The sequence below is a fragment of the Schistocerca nitens genome, chromosome 2 (assembly GCF_023898315.1).
Source record: "Schistocerca nitens isolate TAMUIC-IGC-003100 chromosome 2, iqSchNite1.1, whole genome shotgun sequence".
NCBI lineage: Eukaryota > Metazoa > Arthropoda > Insecta > Orthoptera > Acrididae > Schistocerca > Schistocerca nitens.
Genome location: NC_064615.1, coordinates 737,189,217 through 737,209,926, shown reverse-complemented (window position 1 = coordinate 737,209,926; position 20,710 = coordinate 737,189,217). Strand labels below are relative to the sequence as shown.

Here is a 20,710-nt window from a genome sequence, read left to right as displayed (position 1 = left end):
AATGCAACTTCTAATCTCTCAGAATTCTCTAGGTTCTCAGAAATGAATCAAATTTTCTTACGTTCTTACATTGTTAACAGCTTTTGTCAGGCATTTCTTTTATTTTCTGATAGGTTTTCTTAAAATGTTTTGTTTTGTTTTAAAAACCTGTTACATACAATGTTGACGCTGTAACGAAATAAGTAACTCATTTTTCTCTTAAAAGAATTTCGTATAATCGATGTATACCATGTAGAGTACATGTGCTTAAAATTAAAAGATAAAACTATTCCAGAAAGTAAGGCAAATATCTACACTCAGATCTACTTCCGCATCTATATTCCTTACGTCAGCTTACGGTTTTGCGGTGAAAGATTTTTTATACCATCATTTAGCCGTTTCCACTGGAATTCAGCGTGGGAAGAACGATTGTTTGTAAACCTCTGTGTAAGCTCTAATTTATGATATACTCCCGTCGTGATCATTTTACGAGACGTATTTGGGAGAAAGTAATATGCTACCCGACTCTTGCTGGAACGTACGGTCTCGGAATTTCAACAGTTTACTCGGTGATGCACAGCGCCTCTCTTGTGGTGCCTGCTATCGAAGTTTGTCGAGTATCTCCGCAACAATCTCACTCTTAGTAAACGATCCCATGATGGAACACATAGTTCTTCTTTGGATCATCTCTCTCTCTTCTATTAATCCAATTTTGTAAGGGTCCCAGACTGACGAGAAATATCGATACTCAAGAATCGTATCATGATTGAAAGAAAGAACTGAATTAAGATCTTCCACTGTGAAATAATTTCGGAAGACCGAATTCAGTATTTTGGTATTACATCTGTCATCTTCTGTTTCGATGTCAGTATGGTCACCGAGCAATTTAATAGTTTATTTCGATCTGATTATTGAATTTCCTTACGACCAAAACTTCTTTGGGTTTTTGGTCAAATCGGTTACTGAAACTTTACTTTCGCATTCACTGGACGCTCCTCGGATGGTTTGTGAACCAATCTTTGAAATCACTTAAATTTATGATTGTTATCTTTGCTTTGTTCTGCGAAAATGATTTCTTATGAATTATGTGATTGTTGAAAATAAACTGGAATACAAATGAAAGTATCATAAAGCTAGGAAGAGGTTTGCTTGATTACACAATATGTATAGTTCAACAATTATCTTTTATTTTGTGAGCCACTAATCACAGCAGATATGAACAGGTGCAATCTGTTTGATTGAAAACAAAACGGATCTTCATTTGCGAAGATGGACAATATTTATTCTTATCTATATGAAAAGCACAACTGAAGCAGCAACTGAAGAAGAATTAGTAACCACAGACAGGCATTTTTTGGTGAAGGGTTGATATTTAATCCTTATGATGATCAATTAATAATATGAACGGTTTTCACAAAGTATAATTGATGTGTCAATAAGTTTTAACGTTACTGGTTTTTCAAAAACAAAATAGTGTGTAAAACATACAATAGATTCTCTAATAATCAATAATAGAATGAAAATAGTGGATAGGAGAATTATTAATTTAAATTTAGGAGAAAAAATTGGAAATGTCTAAGTGAAATACTTTTAAGATTAAAATATCGAGTTAATAAATTACAGAATGAAAATTCTGTACTTAAAAATGATTAATAGTAGTGATGCATAAAAGAATAGGATAGGAAAGCACCTAATATATATAAGGAGAGCTTCACATTCACTCCTTAATTTACCTGTAAATCATATGATATAGTTTTATTATATTCTCTTAATAAAGTAGCAAGTATTTTCTGTACTACTTACATAAAAAATTATCCACCTTATGCTTCAACCATCTACAAAAACAAATATGTACTTAGAAATCTTTTTCTTCTGAATTGTAATTAACGCTAGACATGTGTTTCTGCATTTTGTTTACTTACAGATAATTTTTCTAAACTGTTACAGTTCTTTCAGAAGAGATAATTTTATTCAAATTTTATTTAAAAAATACATCTAAATAATAAAATTTCAAGTTTATAAAGTAATTTTTAGCTACGAAAAGGTTATCACTGTACCAGGGAAAAGATAAAAACAGTTCTAGATAAGACATAGTAAAAAGGATATTTGGAAATATGTATGCTTAAGAATAATTGAGTAAAGCTTGCTGTCTATGGAACAGAAAATGTTAAATTTGTTGAGTCAGAAGAGTTAAATAAATGCAAGCATATGATTTATTAACATATATCGAGAAGTGATTGTCAAATACTGCATTGTAAAAATAAGATATACATTGAAGAAGCTGGAGTCAGAGAAATTGTTTTGTGCTTTCCAAATTCCTTTATTCCAGCTTCCTGTCATGGCTCACTGCAAGCAGCGGCAGTGTGACTGAGACACCCAGTTGGTCCACAGAATGTGTGCATGATGTGCAGTCTGTCAGTGACGCACGCTAAACACTTCTGCGGTTGATGGTGTGGAAAGGGTTCTACTTTCATCCATTTAGCTGTTGCTCTGTCAACTATTTTCACACTTCACCTGGCCGGCCCGACTCACAATATGCGACGGTTGTGTTGTGTTTTGTAATGCACACTATCTGTGTTCACCTGTGGCTGGATCTGTCGTAATCTAGTTCCTACTTTGCGCCTTTCCGAGCGAATATGGTCGGTGAGCTAAAGCATGTAGCAAGGAAAGTGGAATAGGCAGAACTTAATACTATAGGTAAAAACAGCAAAACTATTTCACTTGAAATTATAAATGAAGGAAATAAATTTCGATGTACGATAGTCCTCTGCCTGTGTGGTTCAAAGTACGATGCAACGTTCCTTCGGACATGCATGCATGGCCAAAGGAACAGGCCTGGCGCCGACTACGGCCGCTAAGAAATACATAAAATGTGTCCTCATCCACATTCGAATATGGGCAACCATCAGCTGTATAATCAAATGACGACAAGAAGTTCCATGCATGTATGTCCGAAGGAACTTTGAATCGTATATCTGTACACCACAGGCACTGCAGTATCGTATTTATCCGCCGAAACCCGAGAAGTGACTTTCAATTAAAATGTCTCACCTGTACAGGAATATAGTACATAATGAATGTACCAGTGCAGGTTTTACACACAGGGCTGATGACATAGGGAAGTTTGAGTCTAACCATTAGTCGTACTTGCATAGATTAATGGTAAGGCAATCGTACGCGGTAAGTGGGAAAGCCGGCCGTTGTGGCCGATCGCTTCTAGGCACTTCAGTCTGGAACCGCGCTGCTGCTGCGGTCGCAAGTTCGAATCCTGCCTCTGGCATGGATGTGTGTGATGTCGTTAGGTTAGTTAGGTTTAAGTAGTTCTAAGTCTAGGGGACTGATGACCTCAGATGTTAAGTCCCATAGGGCTCAGAGCTATTTGAACCATTTTAAGTGGGAAATGCAGGTTCGAGTCTCAGTCAAGCACAAATCTTCAATGTCGTCATTACATTGTACAGTCGATGGTTGTCCATATTTGCAAATCCAATATATTTCATACAAATTTGGATTTCCTTCGGATAACTTAGATATTACTGAAGGAGAAATTTCACTAAAAATGCTGTGTGCCTTGTTAAATGTGTTACAGTGATCCCAAACGTAATCCCTTACAAATGCAAACAATTAAGGATAATATTATTGAGTGTTTTAAGGTTTGCTTAAGTAGAATTGTACTGATGTTTGCTGTGTAGAGTGTAATTAATTTAAACATGTTTAACATTCTGTTTTTTTCAGTTATAAAAGAAAGTGAGCTTTTTGACTGCATAAATTCCATCATTTATACATTCCACCTGGTAATGGACTGAAGGAGGATGTCTCATCCTGCATAGCTTGTTCGTGAAGTAGCTTCCTCTCCAAATTTTCAGATTAAACCAGGGAGTATAATTACGTTAGAGCGACGCAGAAACGATGACCCTTAGCACCAAGTAGATCTTTATTAATAACAGTACTGTTATTCGACAGACTGATCTGAAAGACAATGTTATTCCGTTTTGCAACAGAGACTATACAGTGAGGTGACAAAAGTCGTGGGGTACCTCCTAATATCGGGTAAGACCTCCTTTTGCAAAGTGTAGTGCATCCGCTTGACGTGGCATGGACTCTACAAGTTGGAAGACCCCTGCGCAAATACTGAGCGATGCTGTCTCTATATCCACCTATAATTGCGAAAGTTCTGCCTCTGAAGGATTTTGTGCAAGAAATGACCTCTCGATTATGCCTCGTAAATGGTCGATGGGATCGATGCCGGGCGATCTGGGCGGCCAAATCATGCGCTCGAATTGTCCAGAATGTTCTTCAAACCAATCACGAAAAACTGTGATCCGGTGATAGGGCACATTGTCATCCATAAAAATTCCATCGTTCTTTGGGAACATGAGGCCCATGAATTGCTGAAAATGGTCTCCAACTAGCCGAACATTACTCTTTTCAGCCAATTATAGTTCAGTTGCACCAAAGATGCTAGTCGATAGTCGAATCAATGTAAACCACAGCCCACACAATTATGGAGTCACCATCGATGTACACAATGCCTTGTTGACAACTTGGGTCCGTGGCTCCGTGGTGTCTACGCCAAACTCGAACCCTACCATGACCTCTTACCAACTGAAATCTGGGCTCATCTGACCAGCTCACGGGTTTCCAATCGCCTAAGGTCCAACCGATATGGTTACGATCTCAGGAGAGGCAATGTTCTATACGATATGTTCGTCGTATGTATCACATTGATGTTGTTGAGTCAGCTGCTGTAGAAGTCAGCATGGACACAAACAAGGAACGAGAGAAATTGCGATGGCCGTTGGCAGGGAGCCAGAATCATATGTGCAAAACACTTTCTAATTAATAGAAAACTTTATTTCTAAATAGAAAAGAAACTTAACTTCTCTTGATTTCTGTGCTTTCTTTGCCTCCTACATACAAGTACTTTGCTCTCTATTACTACTTGCAGAACGCAGGCTAACTAACGTCTTCCTATTACTCATCACTGTTGCTCTCGAAGGCTGTGACAGAATTGGGTCGACTAGCGATGGGTGGCTGGTTAAATTAGCGTTAACGGGGGACACTAAACTCTGTCTTCCTCGAGGTGTGCCATTGCCCGCTCTTTCTATTGGCGCCCGGGTCAGCAACTTCTTGATGCCGTTTCGCGAAGCTGCGCTGGTCTGTGTGCAGTTGATGCTTTAGGGCTTCACAGATAACTGTGGTTATTTTACTCAGTGTTTCTTGTCTGACAACTGTACAGAAACACCGCTGCTTTCGGTTGTAAAGTGAAGACTTTCGGCAACAGCGTTATCCATGGTAAGAGGTAAGGTTTGAAGTTCGGTATTCTCGGCACACTCTTGACACTCTGGATTCGGAATATTGAATTCCCTATCGATTTTCTAAATCGAATGTTCCGTTCGTCTAGCTCCAACTGCCATTCCAAGTTCAGGGTCTGTTAATTCGCGTTGTGTGGCCATAATCACGTCACAAACTTTTCACATGAATCACCTGAGTACAAATGACGTCTCTCCCAACACATACCATTTTTTAACCTGTGTATGTAATATGTAATACTACTGCCATCTGTATGTGCGTATATCGCTGCCCTATGCTTTTTTTCTTTATTGATTTTCGATTCCCCCCTCCTGGGGATGGGCGGGCTGACAGCAGTTTAATACGCTGTTCTACACCCGAGATAAAAATTAAACAAACAATGGCGAAAGAACAAACAACATAAAAAGGCGATAAAACGGTGACTTAGTTAATAACAGTGAAATGGCGGAAAGTTGCCTAACTTAAAATACAAAAACACGGCGTTGACGATGCGGATGAAGACACACAGGAAGGAGACGTGTACAATTAAAAAAACACAGCGACAGTCTGGTTTCTGTTCGCACGAGAAAAAAACACAACTAGCGACAGTATGGTGGATGTTTGCAACACTGACAGGGGACGCACAACATTGAACACTCACTTAAAGCAGCACTGTAGAGGCGACACGGCGGCAGAGTGGGGGGGGGGGGGGGGGGAGGGGGGAGGACCTGTACCAATGAAGGGGTAAAAGGGGGGAAAGAGATGAAAGGAAAAAAAGGGGGAGCTCATGGAGGGAGGGGACATAGAAAAAAAAGGGGGGCTAGGTGAATGCGAGAAGGAGTGGGAAAGGCAGTGGAGAGCAAAAGGACTCAGGGGGGAGAAGGGAGGCAGAGAGAGGGTAGGTGGAGAAAAAATAGGATGGAAGGGGGGGGGGAGAGGGAACCAGGGGAAAAGGACAGATGAGGGAAGGGGCAGGTGAGGATCAGAGTTGATACGAGGGATAAATGGAGAGAGAGAGGGCATCATCCAGGACAGGGAGTCGACGGAAGCCACCTTGGGAATGGAGATGAAGGGTGTAGAGGAGTTGGGTAGGGGAACATGGTAGGGGGGACACAACGGTGAAGGCGCGGCAGAGGGAGGGGGCTGGAGGGGAGATTAGCAACCAGGGGAGGAGGGGGATCAAGGCGGCAGGAGGTGTAGAGGATGCGCATATGTTCGAGAAAAAGTAGCAGATGGGGGAAAGGAATGAGGTCGTAGAGGATCTGCGTGGGGGACGGGAGGCATATATGGAAGGCAAGGCAGAGTGCATGGCGCTCGAGGATCTGAAGGGACTTATAGAATTTGGAGGTGGTTGGGGTGGATATCCAGGTGGGACTGGCATAACAGACGATGGGATGGATTAAGGATTTGTAGGTGTGAAGGACGGTGGAGGGGTTCAACCCCATGTCCGGCCAGAGAGGAGTTTGATGCACCATGACTTTTCTCGCCTCATTATAGAATCTTATTCCGTTTTTCAGTGGAGAGTATAAAATGAGTTCTGAGGTTCAGGGGATGTGTACAGTATCCATTTTCGTGCTGCCGAGATCGACCTGCAGCCACAATAAAATAGTAACGCCCCAGACTGATTACTTGGTTTTGTCGCCGCTGCAGGCCGGCATTCATGTTCCGGGAGCCGTCACTGGCGGCGGTGAGCAACGTGTACACGCGGCCCTTCTCGCGCGGCGTCTGGCTCAGCTACTCGCTGGCGGCGCTGCTGCTCGCCCTGCTGGTGGTCGCCTCGCAGCGGCTGCTGGCCAGCGCGCAGGGCGTGCTCTCTGCCACTGCTGACCCCGCCGTCGCGCCGCCCTGGGTCGACGTACCGCTCGTCGCCTTCAGCATCGTCTGCGAGGAAGGTGCGTGACTCACCTGTGGCGCTTTGCAGTTCGGTGTTCACTGACAATAACAACACTAATCGAGTAACGATATTCGATTCAAATGAGAATGCTGAAGATTGTTAGTGTTTTCAACGATGTATCAGTCTGGAATCATAGTATTACAGGATGAGAAAAATGATTAGTCACATCAGCCTGCCTCTCCAATCAGCACCGGAACTCGAAATTTGTTGCTTCGTCTTTCGCTTGCAAGTGCTATACTGACTGAATATGCAAGAACGAATCATGACCTGCTGCACAACATTACTCCCGCCAGTGTCTCTGTCCTATCCTGAATAGCTCAGTCACTGAGCTGTTTTAATGTACCAGGAAGTTCCAGGTCAATGCACACTTCACTGTACAGTGAAAATTCATTCTGGAAGCCAGCCTCGATTTCCACCTTCCTACTGATCGTACCTTCTCAACAGCTACCCTCAGTTTATGCAGAGAGTTGTAACGTGGAAAGTCCTGCAGATTTCATGGGTAAGAAATATGCTGTCCATATCCACAAGTCCATTACAATATTGTAAACCAATATTATTCGTTCGAGTCTAGGGAGAATACCAAGTGAGCTGAGGCATCAATTGGAATTTGGATTGAAGAGGGAGGTATGCCTGGGCAGTCCGTGCAGTTTTGCAAAGCCACTGAGCCAGGGTGGCGTAGTGGTTGGTGTATCTGCCTAATAAGTAGGAGACCTGGGTTCGAATCCAAGCCTTGGTATAAATTTTTATTCTTTGCTTTAGTCTGTATATATACATAATAGATGTTAGTGACTTGGAAAGGTCTCTGGAACCAAATAATTTTATTTGATTAAAGCACCTATACATGGGTTTCAGATAAAATCCACCCATTTCATTCGATACTGTGGTGCTATTCCCATACAATTGGAGAGTCTCTGAAAACATGTTCGAGTTTAGGGGGAATACCAAGTGGGTTGAGGCGTAAATGGGAATCCTTCAGAATAAAGGATGACAGCCAGAAACAGTTGCAGGATAGAATTTTTTTATTAAAACTCTTGACCACGGTTTCGGTACATATAAACATACCTTCATCAGAAGTAAAACTTCTAAAATTACATCATGCCATGGAGAATAATAAAATAATTATGCCAAAGGCGTCGTCAGTAATTTTTAAATTACTGACGACGCCTTTGGCATAATTATTTTATTATTCTCCATGGCATGATGTAATTTTAGAAGTTTTACTTCTGATGAAGGTATGTTTATATGTACCGAAACCGTGGTCAAGAGTTTTAATAAAAAAATTCTATCCTGCAACTGTTTCTGGCTGTCATCCTTTATTCTGAAGAATTTTAACAGTTGCTGCTGCAGCCATGTTTAAAATCTTGGTAAATGGGAATTTGGGTTCAAGAGGGAAGTGTGCTAGGGCAGTTGTGCAGTTGTGCAAAGCCACTGTGCCAGGATGGCGTAGCGATTAGCCCATCTGCCTAGTGAGCAGGAGACCCGGGTCTGAATCCTGGCCTTGGTACAAATTTTCATTCGTCGCTTCGGTCCGCGTTCGTACGTCATAGATGTTAGACACATGAGAAGGCCTCTGGAACCATATAGTTTCATCTGATTATTCGTTCCGTGCTCTGGACGTTTGGTGGTAGGCTAGCACTGGGTCTTAATTTTCATCAGCTGACCTCTTATTCCATATTCAATAGACTAAAGACGAAGAGACCAGACATGACCACAATTTCATGCAACACACTCGGTCATATTGTGTTGTTATGTGATTGGTGTTTTAGGTCATTAAGCGGCGAGGTCATCAGCGCCCTGTGACATATAGTATACATTTACGTAAGTTGTATTTTCATTGCTGTAATGGATTTGGTGATTTTTTATCAGAATATTTCCTCAACATTGGGAACTCAAATGAAGCAGTTTGACAAGTTGTTGTCGCATCTTGCAAATTGTTAAATATTATCCAGCTACTTGAATTATCACATGTACGTTTATTCACCGTAATGTTAAAGCATGTTAACTACACTTTTCAGGGTACGACGGTGGTTCAATAATTACTGCCACGATTTTTTACGGCTGTTAATAACTACAGGAAAACGTAATTTTAGCTGCTTCAAATCTGATGTTTCTTTTGCACGTCTGCTAAATTTCTAACAATTCCGACATATGGCAGAGCCGTAGTGACTCATCAAAATTGCGTTCGCGCAAAGCATTTGTTACAAGGAGCTAGCTGTATTTGAATTCTTGGTTGCGGAGAAAGAAACCGTGTTGAAAATTCATTAACGTTTGTGTGGTTTGTGGCAGCGATGCAGTAGATAATAGTACTGTGGGCGCTGGATATAGAGAGTTAAATCGTTATGAAGTGGGGAAACTGAGCTCCATGATCGGCCACGTTGGGGGTGTCCCGTCATAGCCAACACTTCCAACATGTTGAATCGCGCGGATGCCATTATCAGTGCCGATCAACACAACACGTCGGTAATTGGCTCGACAGCAATCGGTGAGCACTAGATTGGCGTATACAACCATTGAGACTCTTTGATATTGAACGCAGTGCTGAAGATAGATTCGACGAATGCTCATAAAAGACCATTAGGTTCAAAGAAAACAGTTGAGCCGTTTGAGGCCAACGGAGAGGCTGTCACGGATCATTGAGTTTGATGAAGTTTGGGTGCATCACTCTGCGTTGCAAATAGGAGGTGGTCACTGCAGTAGCACCGCCCTCTGATGGCAAAGTCATAACGCGAGTTTTTAGAGATAGTGATGGCATCATTCTCATGGATGTGTTGCCAAAAGGGATAATGAATGAGTCAGAGGCACATGTGAACACTCCGAAGAAATTCAAGAAGCGTATCTGACCTGTTCGGTCTGAGAAGAACCCAATAGAAATTTCTCTCCAACCCTTACGTAAGTCCCAGAACTTGGCAAGGCATCACCAAATTGGATTGGACATTGTTGCCTCATCCACCCTATAGCCAAGACGTAGCGCCTTCGGACGTCTGTCTACTTCAGCCATTTAAGAATCTTATATGCGGAACACACTTTGAAGAAAAAGAGATTGTAATTCATGCAATCGCTGATGGCTTAAGAAAACAGTTTTTACTAACAAGGAATGCATTGGAAAGTGTTTACGGGTAGTGGCGTGCAAGCCCTGATATTGTGGTGATATGCAAAATAAAATATGTAACAGCCATGTTTTCTATCACTATCCGACTGGAATAACCACTCTAATAAAGCAGTGGCACAGCGATCAGCTGTGCCGTGGAGTATTTTCCCCAACCATATACTCGTAAGTTCAGAGTGAATGCAGAGCTTAACTATATGAAAAAATCAATTAATAGCGCTCCATTATCTTTCGCACGTGAAACGATAATAATTTAGTAACATTGGGTTACCATACGTAACACAGCAGCGACACGTCAACGCACGTCGTCTTCCCTTATTCAGTTCCTAAAAACTGGATAGGATGCAAATGAACGAGCCAATGAATAGGCAGGCACCTTTCAACACCTCTTACACAACTCTGGCCATAGGATGTGATGGAGACTACGCAGACAGATATTAAATGTAAATGAAATGTAGATATTTCCACCAAATTCTAACTCTTAAGAATGGTTATGTCATGAGCAAAAAATTGTGGAAGGGTTATTTATTGGACGACATTCATGCTAAGGGATATAAAACGTGTTCATGTCGTATGAGGTGAACAAACAGGAGAAAGACCGTGGAGCGAAGATTCCAATGGATGGAGTATGCTAGATTAGCCTTAATGTCGCTTTGGTAATTGCGTAAGTGACCTATGTTAATGAAAAAAGGAACGGCTCAGGCGTAAAGTAGCTGTTCATACGACGCAAGCAAGAGGTACATGGATTTCAGCGGAAAATCTGAAGGTTAACTGCGTCATCATCTGCAGTCAAAACACAGCTATCTTTTCCAGGATACTGCGCATTCGAGCCAATATCCAGTTGTGGCATTTGTCCCTAGTGAGCGGTAATATGTCAAAAATATTAAGTGTTGTTTTCGATTGCTTGTACTCCAAAAGTAGACGAAACTACTAAATGGTCACTGTCTTTTGTCTTTTACGTTTTACCTATAAAATAATCATTACAAACAGATCTGTTGATATTCATCCAGAACTTTACCTATCGACTGTACTCCAAAGTTCTTGAAAGACTAAAGGTTTTCGATCTTGCTGATCGTATTTTATGTAACCCTGTAATTGATCAGAAGGGTACACGAGGGCAAGCAGCTTTCGCTGTGCCGTTCTCGTCAGAGAGTCGCTGGTGTAAGTGAGACGATCACACTGAATGCCATCGCATAATCCCACATAATAAGAACACCATCACCACTCAAACGCGTTATGCTATAAGGTAGCAGAGATCCTTCAAGTGCTTTTTCATGCATTTGTACCATGCTGTAGGCTAGAACCAACGAATGATTCTCATTCAGAAGCGTCTGGTTGACACCCATTACAGAAATCTCGAACTCTCCCCCTGGTATTTTAAAGTCTGTAACAGATGTGTATCCTCTTCTTTCCATTAATGTTCAGCGCTCCTCTCCGTGGGTCTATCTCGATCTGAGTGGTCTGGCTACACATGTCATACGGTAATCCAAAAGACAGTTATTTTTACTGTTGTGTCTAGCAATTCTGCACACTCGGTTCGCTAGACAAACAATCGAACAACTCGTATTAATGAGTTTTATTACAGTAAGACAATTACAATAATTAACTTCGATAGATGTGTCGCAAGCAAATGTCGACTTACAACATAATCAGTCCTCTTCAGAATAGACAACCACAAGTTTGTGCTACATAGAGATTCCTAACGAAGTCGCTAACGTTGAAGCTGCTATCGAAGTGGGCCGCCACCAGTAGGAGAGAGGTCGGTCAGCATGTGATTGGCTGACTTCTTCTCACAGCCTTCTCTTCTTTGTCATTCCCGACTGGCGTGCTGGCACTGACCGTCATCGTATATGGAGCACGACAAGGGGAGGGTACTGTGGGAAGCAGGAGCGTGGACACTTTGATGGACCGGAAGCTGCGGCTGCAGGGGACATCAGACTCCTAGTCATACTCCGCCATTCCGCCTTCGCCCTGGTGGAAACGTCTCCTGGAAAACGCCCAGAAGGGTACGCATCCGCCTCCTGAGGCCCATAGCAAGATGTAGAAGATGTCGGCGTCTGCAGCGTGGGCAGGTCTAGCTCCATCTTAGGAAGAGAGGAGGCAGAGGAGATGAAGGCTCCGTCTCCATCGGGTCGTCCTGTGGTGTCGTGGGGACACCCTCTGGCGGCTGCTTTGATCGCGCTGTCCTCGGGTTCTGTGAATCTGGGGGAAGAGAAATAGAAGGATCACCGTGCACATGACATTGGTGAATTTCATTGTGATATCGGCGCTGCAATCCGTGTGGGATTGAAATGAGATACATGTATTTGCCAAGTCAACGAAGGGTCTTGCCTCGCGCCCACCATCTGCTGCCACTGAAAACCCTGAAAAACACAATATCATGGGCGCGAAGCGATACCTGCGGCCTTCCTTCGGCACCAGATGTTCAGGAGGGTGGAGCAGTGTTGAATGGTGGAGGTCATGAAGCAATTCCGCCGGCGATGGTACATCTCGTGGATGTGAACGTTAGGAAGCGAGAAACAGCTGCAATGCTTGATCCAAGGTGTGTGCGGTGCGAAATTTGGCCATCTGTTGCTTGAAGGTTCTGACAAAACATTCCACTTCGCCATTTGACTGTGGATGAAATGGTGCACTAGTTAGATGCTGTATGCCATTGCGTTCACAGAATGTTTCAGATTCATTTAACGTGAACCGAGAGGGGAAGAAAGAAAAAAAGAAAAAAAAAGCCGACCGGTGTGGCCGACCGGTTGTAGGCGCTTCAGTCTGGAACCGCACGACCGCTACGTTCGCAGGTTCGAATCCTGCCTCGGGCATGGATGTGTGTGATGTCCTTAGGTTAGTTAGGTTTAAGTAGATCTAAGTTCTAGGGGATTGATGACATCAGATGTTGAGTCCCATTATTTGAAGCAAAAAATACAGGAAAACGCCTGAACTGTGCCACGTGACGTCGAGTTCATTGGCACGGCAAAAGGAAACTTGCTATGTCTACCACAGTCAGCCAATGAATGTTCCAAAGGACCCACAAAAACTATGTACACATGTTGCCATGATGATTGCGACTTAGGCCAAGCAGGGAATTTTTGTGGTGGAGCAGACTGATTTTGGGCACATGCTCGACACTGAAGTCATGTGTTCTATTTGGGTGTCCTTATCCTGTCAAATACTGTGTCGACGCGCTAACTGCTTCGTACGAACAATCCTCCGGTGTCATTGGTGAAGTAACTGCAACATTTCTTTTTGCAAAGCTTTGGGGATCAACACACGTGACTGTCCACTGTCATTCTGAACAAGAATCACATTTTTGTATAGCGAGGCTATGTCGACGTGCAAAGTATTGGCGCACTACAGAATTCTTTGTGCTATGCAAGGAGCGAGGCCAAGGTATACGAGCCACACGGGGTAGCCATGTGGTGTAGGGCGCCTTGTTATGGTTCGCGCGGCTCCCCCGTCGGAGGTTCGAGTCCTCCCTCGGGCGGGCGTGCGTGCGTGCGTTGTCCTTAGATTAAGTTAGATTAAGTAGTGTGTAAGCCTAGGGACCGATGGCTCGTTCATTTGCATCCTATCCAGTTTTTAGGAACTGAATAAGGGAAGACGACGTGCGTTGACGTGTCGCTGCTGTGTTACGTATGGTAACCCAATGTTACTAAATTATTATGAGCATTTTGGTCACCACCACCACCACGATGTTGGAATGTATTTTAGCAAAATGTTCAAATCTAAATCAGCTTCCGTGGCCTGTGCAATTTTCCTATAATTTAGAGGAAATGATTGAAGCAATTCAGAATCTTGAGCATCGATGTGACAAGATACAGCAGAAGCGTCAAAGTCTTTATCAGGGCCAAATGGAAGACGTGAAAGTGTGTCCACATTGCCATGTTGAGCAGTCTGACGATACAAAGTCTTGTACTGATATTGAGACAACAAAGCGCATCTTTGCTATTTTTGAGCACTTTGTACAGGAACCGTCTTCATCGGATGAAACAAGGACTGCAATGGCTTGTGATCCGTTATTAAGTAGAATTTTCTGCCTTACAAATAGTGGTGGAATTTGCTGACACCATACACAGTAACTAATGCCTCTTTGTAAATAGTCGTACTGGGCTTTGGACAACACTTCCGATGCGAAAGCAATAGGCCTGTCTTTATCAACAAATCTGCGCGAAAGCACTGCAGCGATTCCATAAGAGGAAGCGTCAACTTGCAACAACTGGTTTGTCAGGATCAAAGTGAACCAAGCATCGATCACTGAGCAATGTATCTTCAAGCTTTTCAAAAGCTTCTTGGCACTCATCTATCCAAACAAAGGGGACGTCCTCGCAACGCAAGGGAGCTCCGATTTGTAGAGCATTCGGTATGAATCGAATATACTAGTTCATTTTCCCTAAGACTGGCTGCAATTCTGTGACATTGTAAGGAATTGGTAGGTCACGTATGGTTAACAAATGTGTCTGTAGAGGATGTATACCTTGACTGTTTATGACATGACCAAGACACTTCAACTCAGATTTTAAAAAATTCACACTTTTCCAGTCTACACTTCAGTCCTGCATCAGATAACACACGAAACTAAAAATGGTTCAAATGGCTCTAAGCACTATGGGAATTAACATCTGAGGTCATCAGTGCCCTAGACTTAGAACTACTTAAACCTAACTAACCTAAGGACATCACACACATCCATGCCCGAGGCAGGATTCAAACCTGCGACCGTAGCAGCAGCTCGGTTCCGGACTGACACGCCTAGAACCGCTCGGCCACAACAGCCGACGTCCTTGTCATACCCAGCAAATCTATTATCCACTCGCGATAAGTTTGTACTGACCTTTTCTTGCAATGAACGAATTGGTACCTAGCCGCCACCACATTCACTTGTTGGTCATATTGGTTAGAGAACCTACAACCTGATCATAGGAAAGTTCACACGGAGTGGCGTTAGGTAACACTTTCTGAATGACGCGACAGACTGCACTTTCTACTGTTGACAAAAAGTAATGTAGTTTCACAGTACCTGATATTTTGTCAGCAATGATGTGGGCTTCACACTGTTGCAACTACTCGAGCCACTCCTCTTTCATTAAACTGGCGAAAAGTCAGTATGCGACTCAGAGGTACAGTTGTTGCATATTGCGTTGCGCTCTTTGCTTGGTTTGTTAGTAACTGCTGTACGGTGTTTAGAAGGGTTGCAAGCTGCTGCATCTGAAACTGAAGCATCTGTGTTAGGTGCATTGTATCTATCGCTTGCAACTGAGACGCCTGAGCAGGGGGTGTGAGAGGTAGGTTGCTCACTTTGGAATAGGCAAATGCAATAAATAGACAATGCAAGCAAGAAAAATAAGCACTCAAGCTAAGAAAATTTCTGCAACACCCACCTGAAAACACTGAATAGAAAAAACGTTGTAAGAGATACTGTTAAAATATGTAAACACACCCCCTGCAAAGAAAAGACAAGGTAAAATTAAGGCGCCAGCAAAACACAAAAGCCCACGACAAAACAAAACGTCTGTGACAGCGGGTGGCTATGTTAAAAGATTATCGCTGTAGTATTCGTTCACCACGCTGCCAATGTTTTTCGTCCATCCTCGTCACCAATGTTGTTGTGTCTAGGAATCCTCCATACGTGGTTCACTAGACAAACAAACAACTCGGATTAATGAGTTTTATTACAATAAGACAATTACAATACTTAACTTTGATAGATGTGTCGCAAGCAAAGGGCGACTTACAAAATAATCAGTCTTCTTTAGAACAGTCTGTGCTACACAGAGATTCCTAACGAAGTCGCTAACGTTGAAGCTGCTATTGAAGTGAGCCACCACCAGTAGGGCGCGGTGCTTATGTCGTCTTCACCTAGGGGCCGCTGCTGTCGCGTTGTCCTGGAGAGAGGTCGGTCAGCGTACGATTGGCTGACTTCTTCTCACAGCCTTCTCTTCTTTGTCGTTCCCGACTGGTGTGCTGGCGCTGACTTTACGCCGTATCATTTTCTGCTTGAGATGACTTACAATACCAGTTGCAAAAGTGTGATTATCACATTTTCCTAAATATTTCCTTCTTCAACACCCCACTCGATCAACCTGGTTTGCACATTAAAGCCAGAGCCAGTTCCTAGTCCCGAACAGAATAATTTTTACAACCATTACTTTGTAGAAACTTTCTATTTACTTACCTGAATCCTCTGACTGCTTAGTCATATGTAACTCATCACACATCATAAAGTCAGTGTTCTTCTGTTCACCTTACCAGGTAAATGAGCACCGTTAGCACCCATAACGAACACTGGTGTAACTAGATTTTCTCTCTCTCTGCTTCTCCCTCCGCAATAGCTTCCCCAGTAAAGAGAAGTACTGTATATACACAAACCATTAGTGATTCGAGATAATAACTATACTACCATTTTCTCCATTTGATGCAATTGACATGCTTGTTGGTGATGAAGATATTGTTCTTGTTCTCTCCTTGTTGGATGCTGCACTGAGTGGATTTCTTTTTTAATAAGTTAGCTTTATCATAGCTGTAGTTTCTATCCATTCCATCCTTACGCGATCATATTTTCTTGTATAGAAGTCTCTTATCATGCCAGTTTGGTTGTAGCATAGTTTAGGTCAATTGCAGACACTTATTACAGATTGCAGAGTGACTTGCTATCACACGATACCCAGTTTATAAACTTGTGACTTGCAAAATGTTGGATCTCAGATGATTTTGACTTGTTTACTGAAGCCGTAAATAACACTGGGGTATCGTCCTGGGCAGAGGGCAGCAACAGTTAACAGATGTACCATTTCTAACATGACTTACTGTACGCCTCCACAGGAATGCAGGACCCGCCGCAGAACGCCTCGTCGCGCATCCTGCTCATGTTTCTGCTGGTGCTGGCCGTCTTCCACATGACGGCCTACTCTGCCTGCATCGTGACGCTCCTGCAGCTGCCCAGCAGCAGCATCAAGACCCTGGAGTCGCTCTTCAGTTCCAAGATGCGCATCGTCATCCATGACCTGCCCTACAACATCAACTACGGAAATGTAAGGCGAGACATACATTGCGTCTCTTATCAATAAATACAAACACAAAATACACCGGTGAAAATGCATTGTAGAACACACAGAAAAAAATGCCCTATAGTCGCTGACCTCTGGCCACATAACCACCTAATGTAGCAAGTTCGAGGGAACCATTTAGTCATCAGAAAGTGTACAGAGCTAGGAAAAGTGCAGTATCTACTATGTAATAAAGCTACTTTGAGTTTAACGCCCAGTCGATGACAAGGTCATCAGAGACATAATGTCGGATAGATCAAGAATGGGTAGATGATCAAGCAAAAAATTTTTCAAGATATTACCCCGTAATTCGGGAGAATAGATTTTGGGGAAAGAACGGAAAAATAAAGATCTTGATGGTCGGACAATGATTTAAGCAACACTAGTTCCGAAAGGTGGTTCGGTGTCATAACCACTTCGCTTATTCTATCGGTTTCGAACGATGTTAATGACGTGGAAGGCAGACTATTCGTCCCACAGAATTGCTACTCATCTGGGCTATGAAGTGTTTGTGCCCGTTTGATGGTGTTCCACCAGTAGCACCTCTACGTTATGACGTGGACCTCGACAGGAAGACCTTAACTTAGCCCTGACGAGAGAGGACAGCGACCGCCAGTGAAGTGTGACCAAAATCTGACAGTGGTTCTTCATTTAACTACGCGAGCAATAAACAGAGTATAGGTTCACGTTACAGCGCTCTTCTGGTGTTTAAATCCTTGACACCAGTTTACCGGCGACAACATACCTGCTGGTGTTATAAAAAGTGGATGACGATTGATTTTTTTTTACCGTTGTGTTCGTACAGGTAAATAGGACTGCCTAAGTCAGTGTTGTGTTACTCCCACCATTTAATCTACATCTACGGGATTAGCCTGCTATTCATACTTAAGAGCACGGCAGAGAGTTCTTCGAACCACCACCGGTCTATTTCTCTACCGTTCCACTCTCGAAAAGTGCGCGCGGGGAAAATGAAAGCTTTCTGTATGAACTCTGATTTCTCTTATTTTATTATGTAGGTTGGCACCACACTCAGTGAAGAAAGTTGGTAATTGAAATTTCTTGAAAAGAACGAAAAACGCCTTTCTTCTAATGGTTGCCACCCCAAATCGCTTATCATAACCGTGACACTCTCTCTCCTGTTTCACGATAATACAAAAGAGTTGCCCTTCTTTGACAATCCTATGTGGTAAGGATCCCATATGGCACAGCAATACTGTAGCAGAGGGAGAACAAGTGTAATGTCGACAGTCTCTTCATTAGGTCTGTGCATCTTCTACGCGTTCTGCCAATAAAACGCAGTCTTTCCTGTGCCTTCCCCGCGACATTATCTATGTGATCGTTCATATTTAAGTTGTTCGTAATTGTAATTCCTATGTGTTTAATCGAACAGACTGCCTTTGGATTTGTATCATTTATCGTGCAACCGAAATTTAACGGTTGTCTTTTCCTACTCATGTGGGCGACCTCACACTTTTCCTTATTCAGAGACAATTGCCATTTTACCTACCATACAGATAGTTTTCTAAACCGTTACGCAATTGGTTTTGATGTCCTGATGACCGTATGAGACGGTATATCACAGCTGCAACTGCAAACAATCTAAGAGGGCTAATCAGATTGTCTCCTAAATCGACTATATAGATTAGGAACAGCAGAGATTCTGCAATCCTTCCATGGGGTACTCCGGATGTCACTTCTGTTTTAATCAATGACTTTCCGTCGATTACTACATACTGTGACCTTCCTGATGAGATATCACGAATTCAGTCGCAAACTGAGACGATACTCCTTAGACGTACAATGTGGTTAGAAGTCTCTTGTGAGGAATGGTGTCAAAAGCCTTCTGAAAATCGAGAAATATGGAATCAAGTTGTGACCCGCTGTCGATAGCACTCATTACTTTTTAGTACTCACTACTACTTAACAATCGACTTCTTCTTGTATTGATCCAAGAAACAATGACGACTGGTTCATACTTCCATGATTTACTAACTCCTGCCGCCCGACCATATCTGTATGCATTTACTATGTATATGCATATATTCATCACTTGAAAATGGCCATTGTGGTCCAAATCAACTGACTGTATAAGAGGTGTGGACTTTTGGTAATTAGTACAACCAATAAAGAAACAATGACTCCACTTAACATTTGAACACTGTATGGTACTTTATATTTCAACAAGATACCACAAGCCCCAATTTTCGTATCGTGCCCTTTACATATCCATATCTAGACTCTCCAACACGTGCAGGATATGGTGCCTAGCGTCCAACTACCCCAAACATCGGCTGTCACCTATCTGTATCAAAATGTGCCGCGTAACTCAGCTTTCATACCTCAGATACACATGTAGCATTTGTACAATAGATTGCGTGGTTTACCGTCTACTTACACCGAGGAGCCAAAACATTATAACAACTAAATAATAGTGTGTTACTTTTAAAATTCGACACATCAAGAATTTTGCGTGGCATTTCCAGAGGTGACTGGCATCAGATGCCTACGCATAGGTGACGTAATTCCTACAAATTACGGGTCGTTGGCTTATGGGCACAGAACTGACGCCCGATAGCATCCCTTTTGTATTCCACCAGGTTCAGATCTGACAAATTTCGTGGGCACATCAATGTGAGTTCACTAACATGCTCCTCGAGTCACTGTAGTACCATTATCACCTTTTGACAAGGGCAGTTACCCTCTTGGAAGATACCATTGTCGTCATAGAAGAGACAAGCATGGAAGGATACACGGGGTAAACAGTAGTGTTCATGTAGTCTACAGCTGTAATGTGCCTTCGATTATTAACAAAGATTCCATGGAAACCCGGGTAATTTTCCCCAGCGGCATAATACTGTCCCAACAAGCTTGAATCTGAGGCGCCGTAAATGTTTTCGAGGAACCGTTCGTCTGGATGATAGCGTATTAGGACACGACCATTGACATGGTGTAACAAGAAACATGGTTCATCCGACCAGTCGACACATTTCCATTGATCGACGGCTCAATCTAGATGGTATAGTGCGCTCTGCGATTTTAACTGAAGGTGTCAGGTATGATGACGATGACTATGACGATGTCTGGGTCTATATGGAAATACGTAAGGGATGTCTGCTGCGGAGTAGACAGCTCCCCCAGTTGGCATTGCCTCTCGCGATGGACAATGGTCGCCATGTATTTGCAAAAAAATGGCTCTGAGCACTATGGGACTCAACTGCTGTGGTCATTAGTCCCCTAGAACTTAGAACTACTTAAACCTAACTAACCTAAGGACATCACAAACATCCATGCCCGAGGCAGGATTCGAACCTGCGACCGTAGCAGTCGCACGGATGTATTTGCACATCAGTAATTAATACGAGATGTGTGAGAAAGATAAAGATATTGATTTTTTATCTACTAAAGCTT

General features: G+C 42.8%; 1 protein-coding gene across 1 annotated transcript in view; it reads left to right on the top strand.

The window, feature by feature from the left end:
* Positions 1 to 20,710, top strand: part of LOC126235296 (glutamate receptor U1-like) — a 61,227-nt gene that overhangs the window by 23,644 nt on the left and 16,873 nt on the right. Inside the window, exons 4-5 of the mRNA XM_049944021.1 lie at positions 6,919 to 7,160; positions 17,079 to 17,287. Of these exons, the coding sequence (XP_049799978.1) occupies positions 6,919 to 7,160; positions 17,079 to 17,287 (451 nt within the window). The remainder of the gene's footprint in view (positions 1 to 6,918; positions 7,161 to 17,078; positions 17,288 to 20,710) is intronic.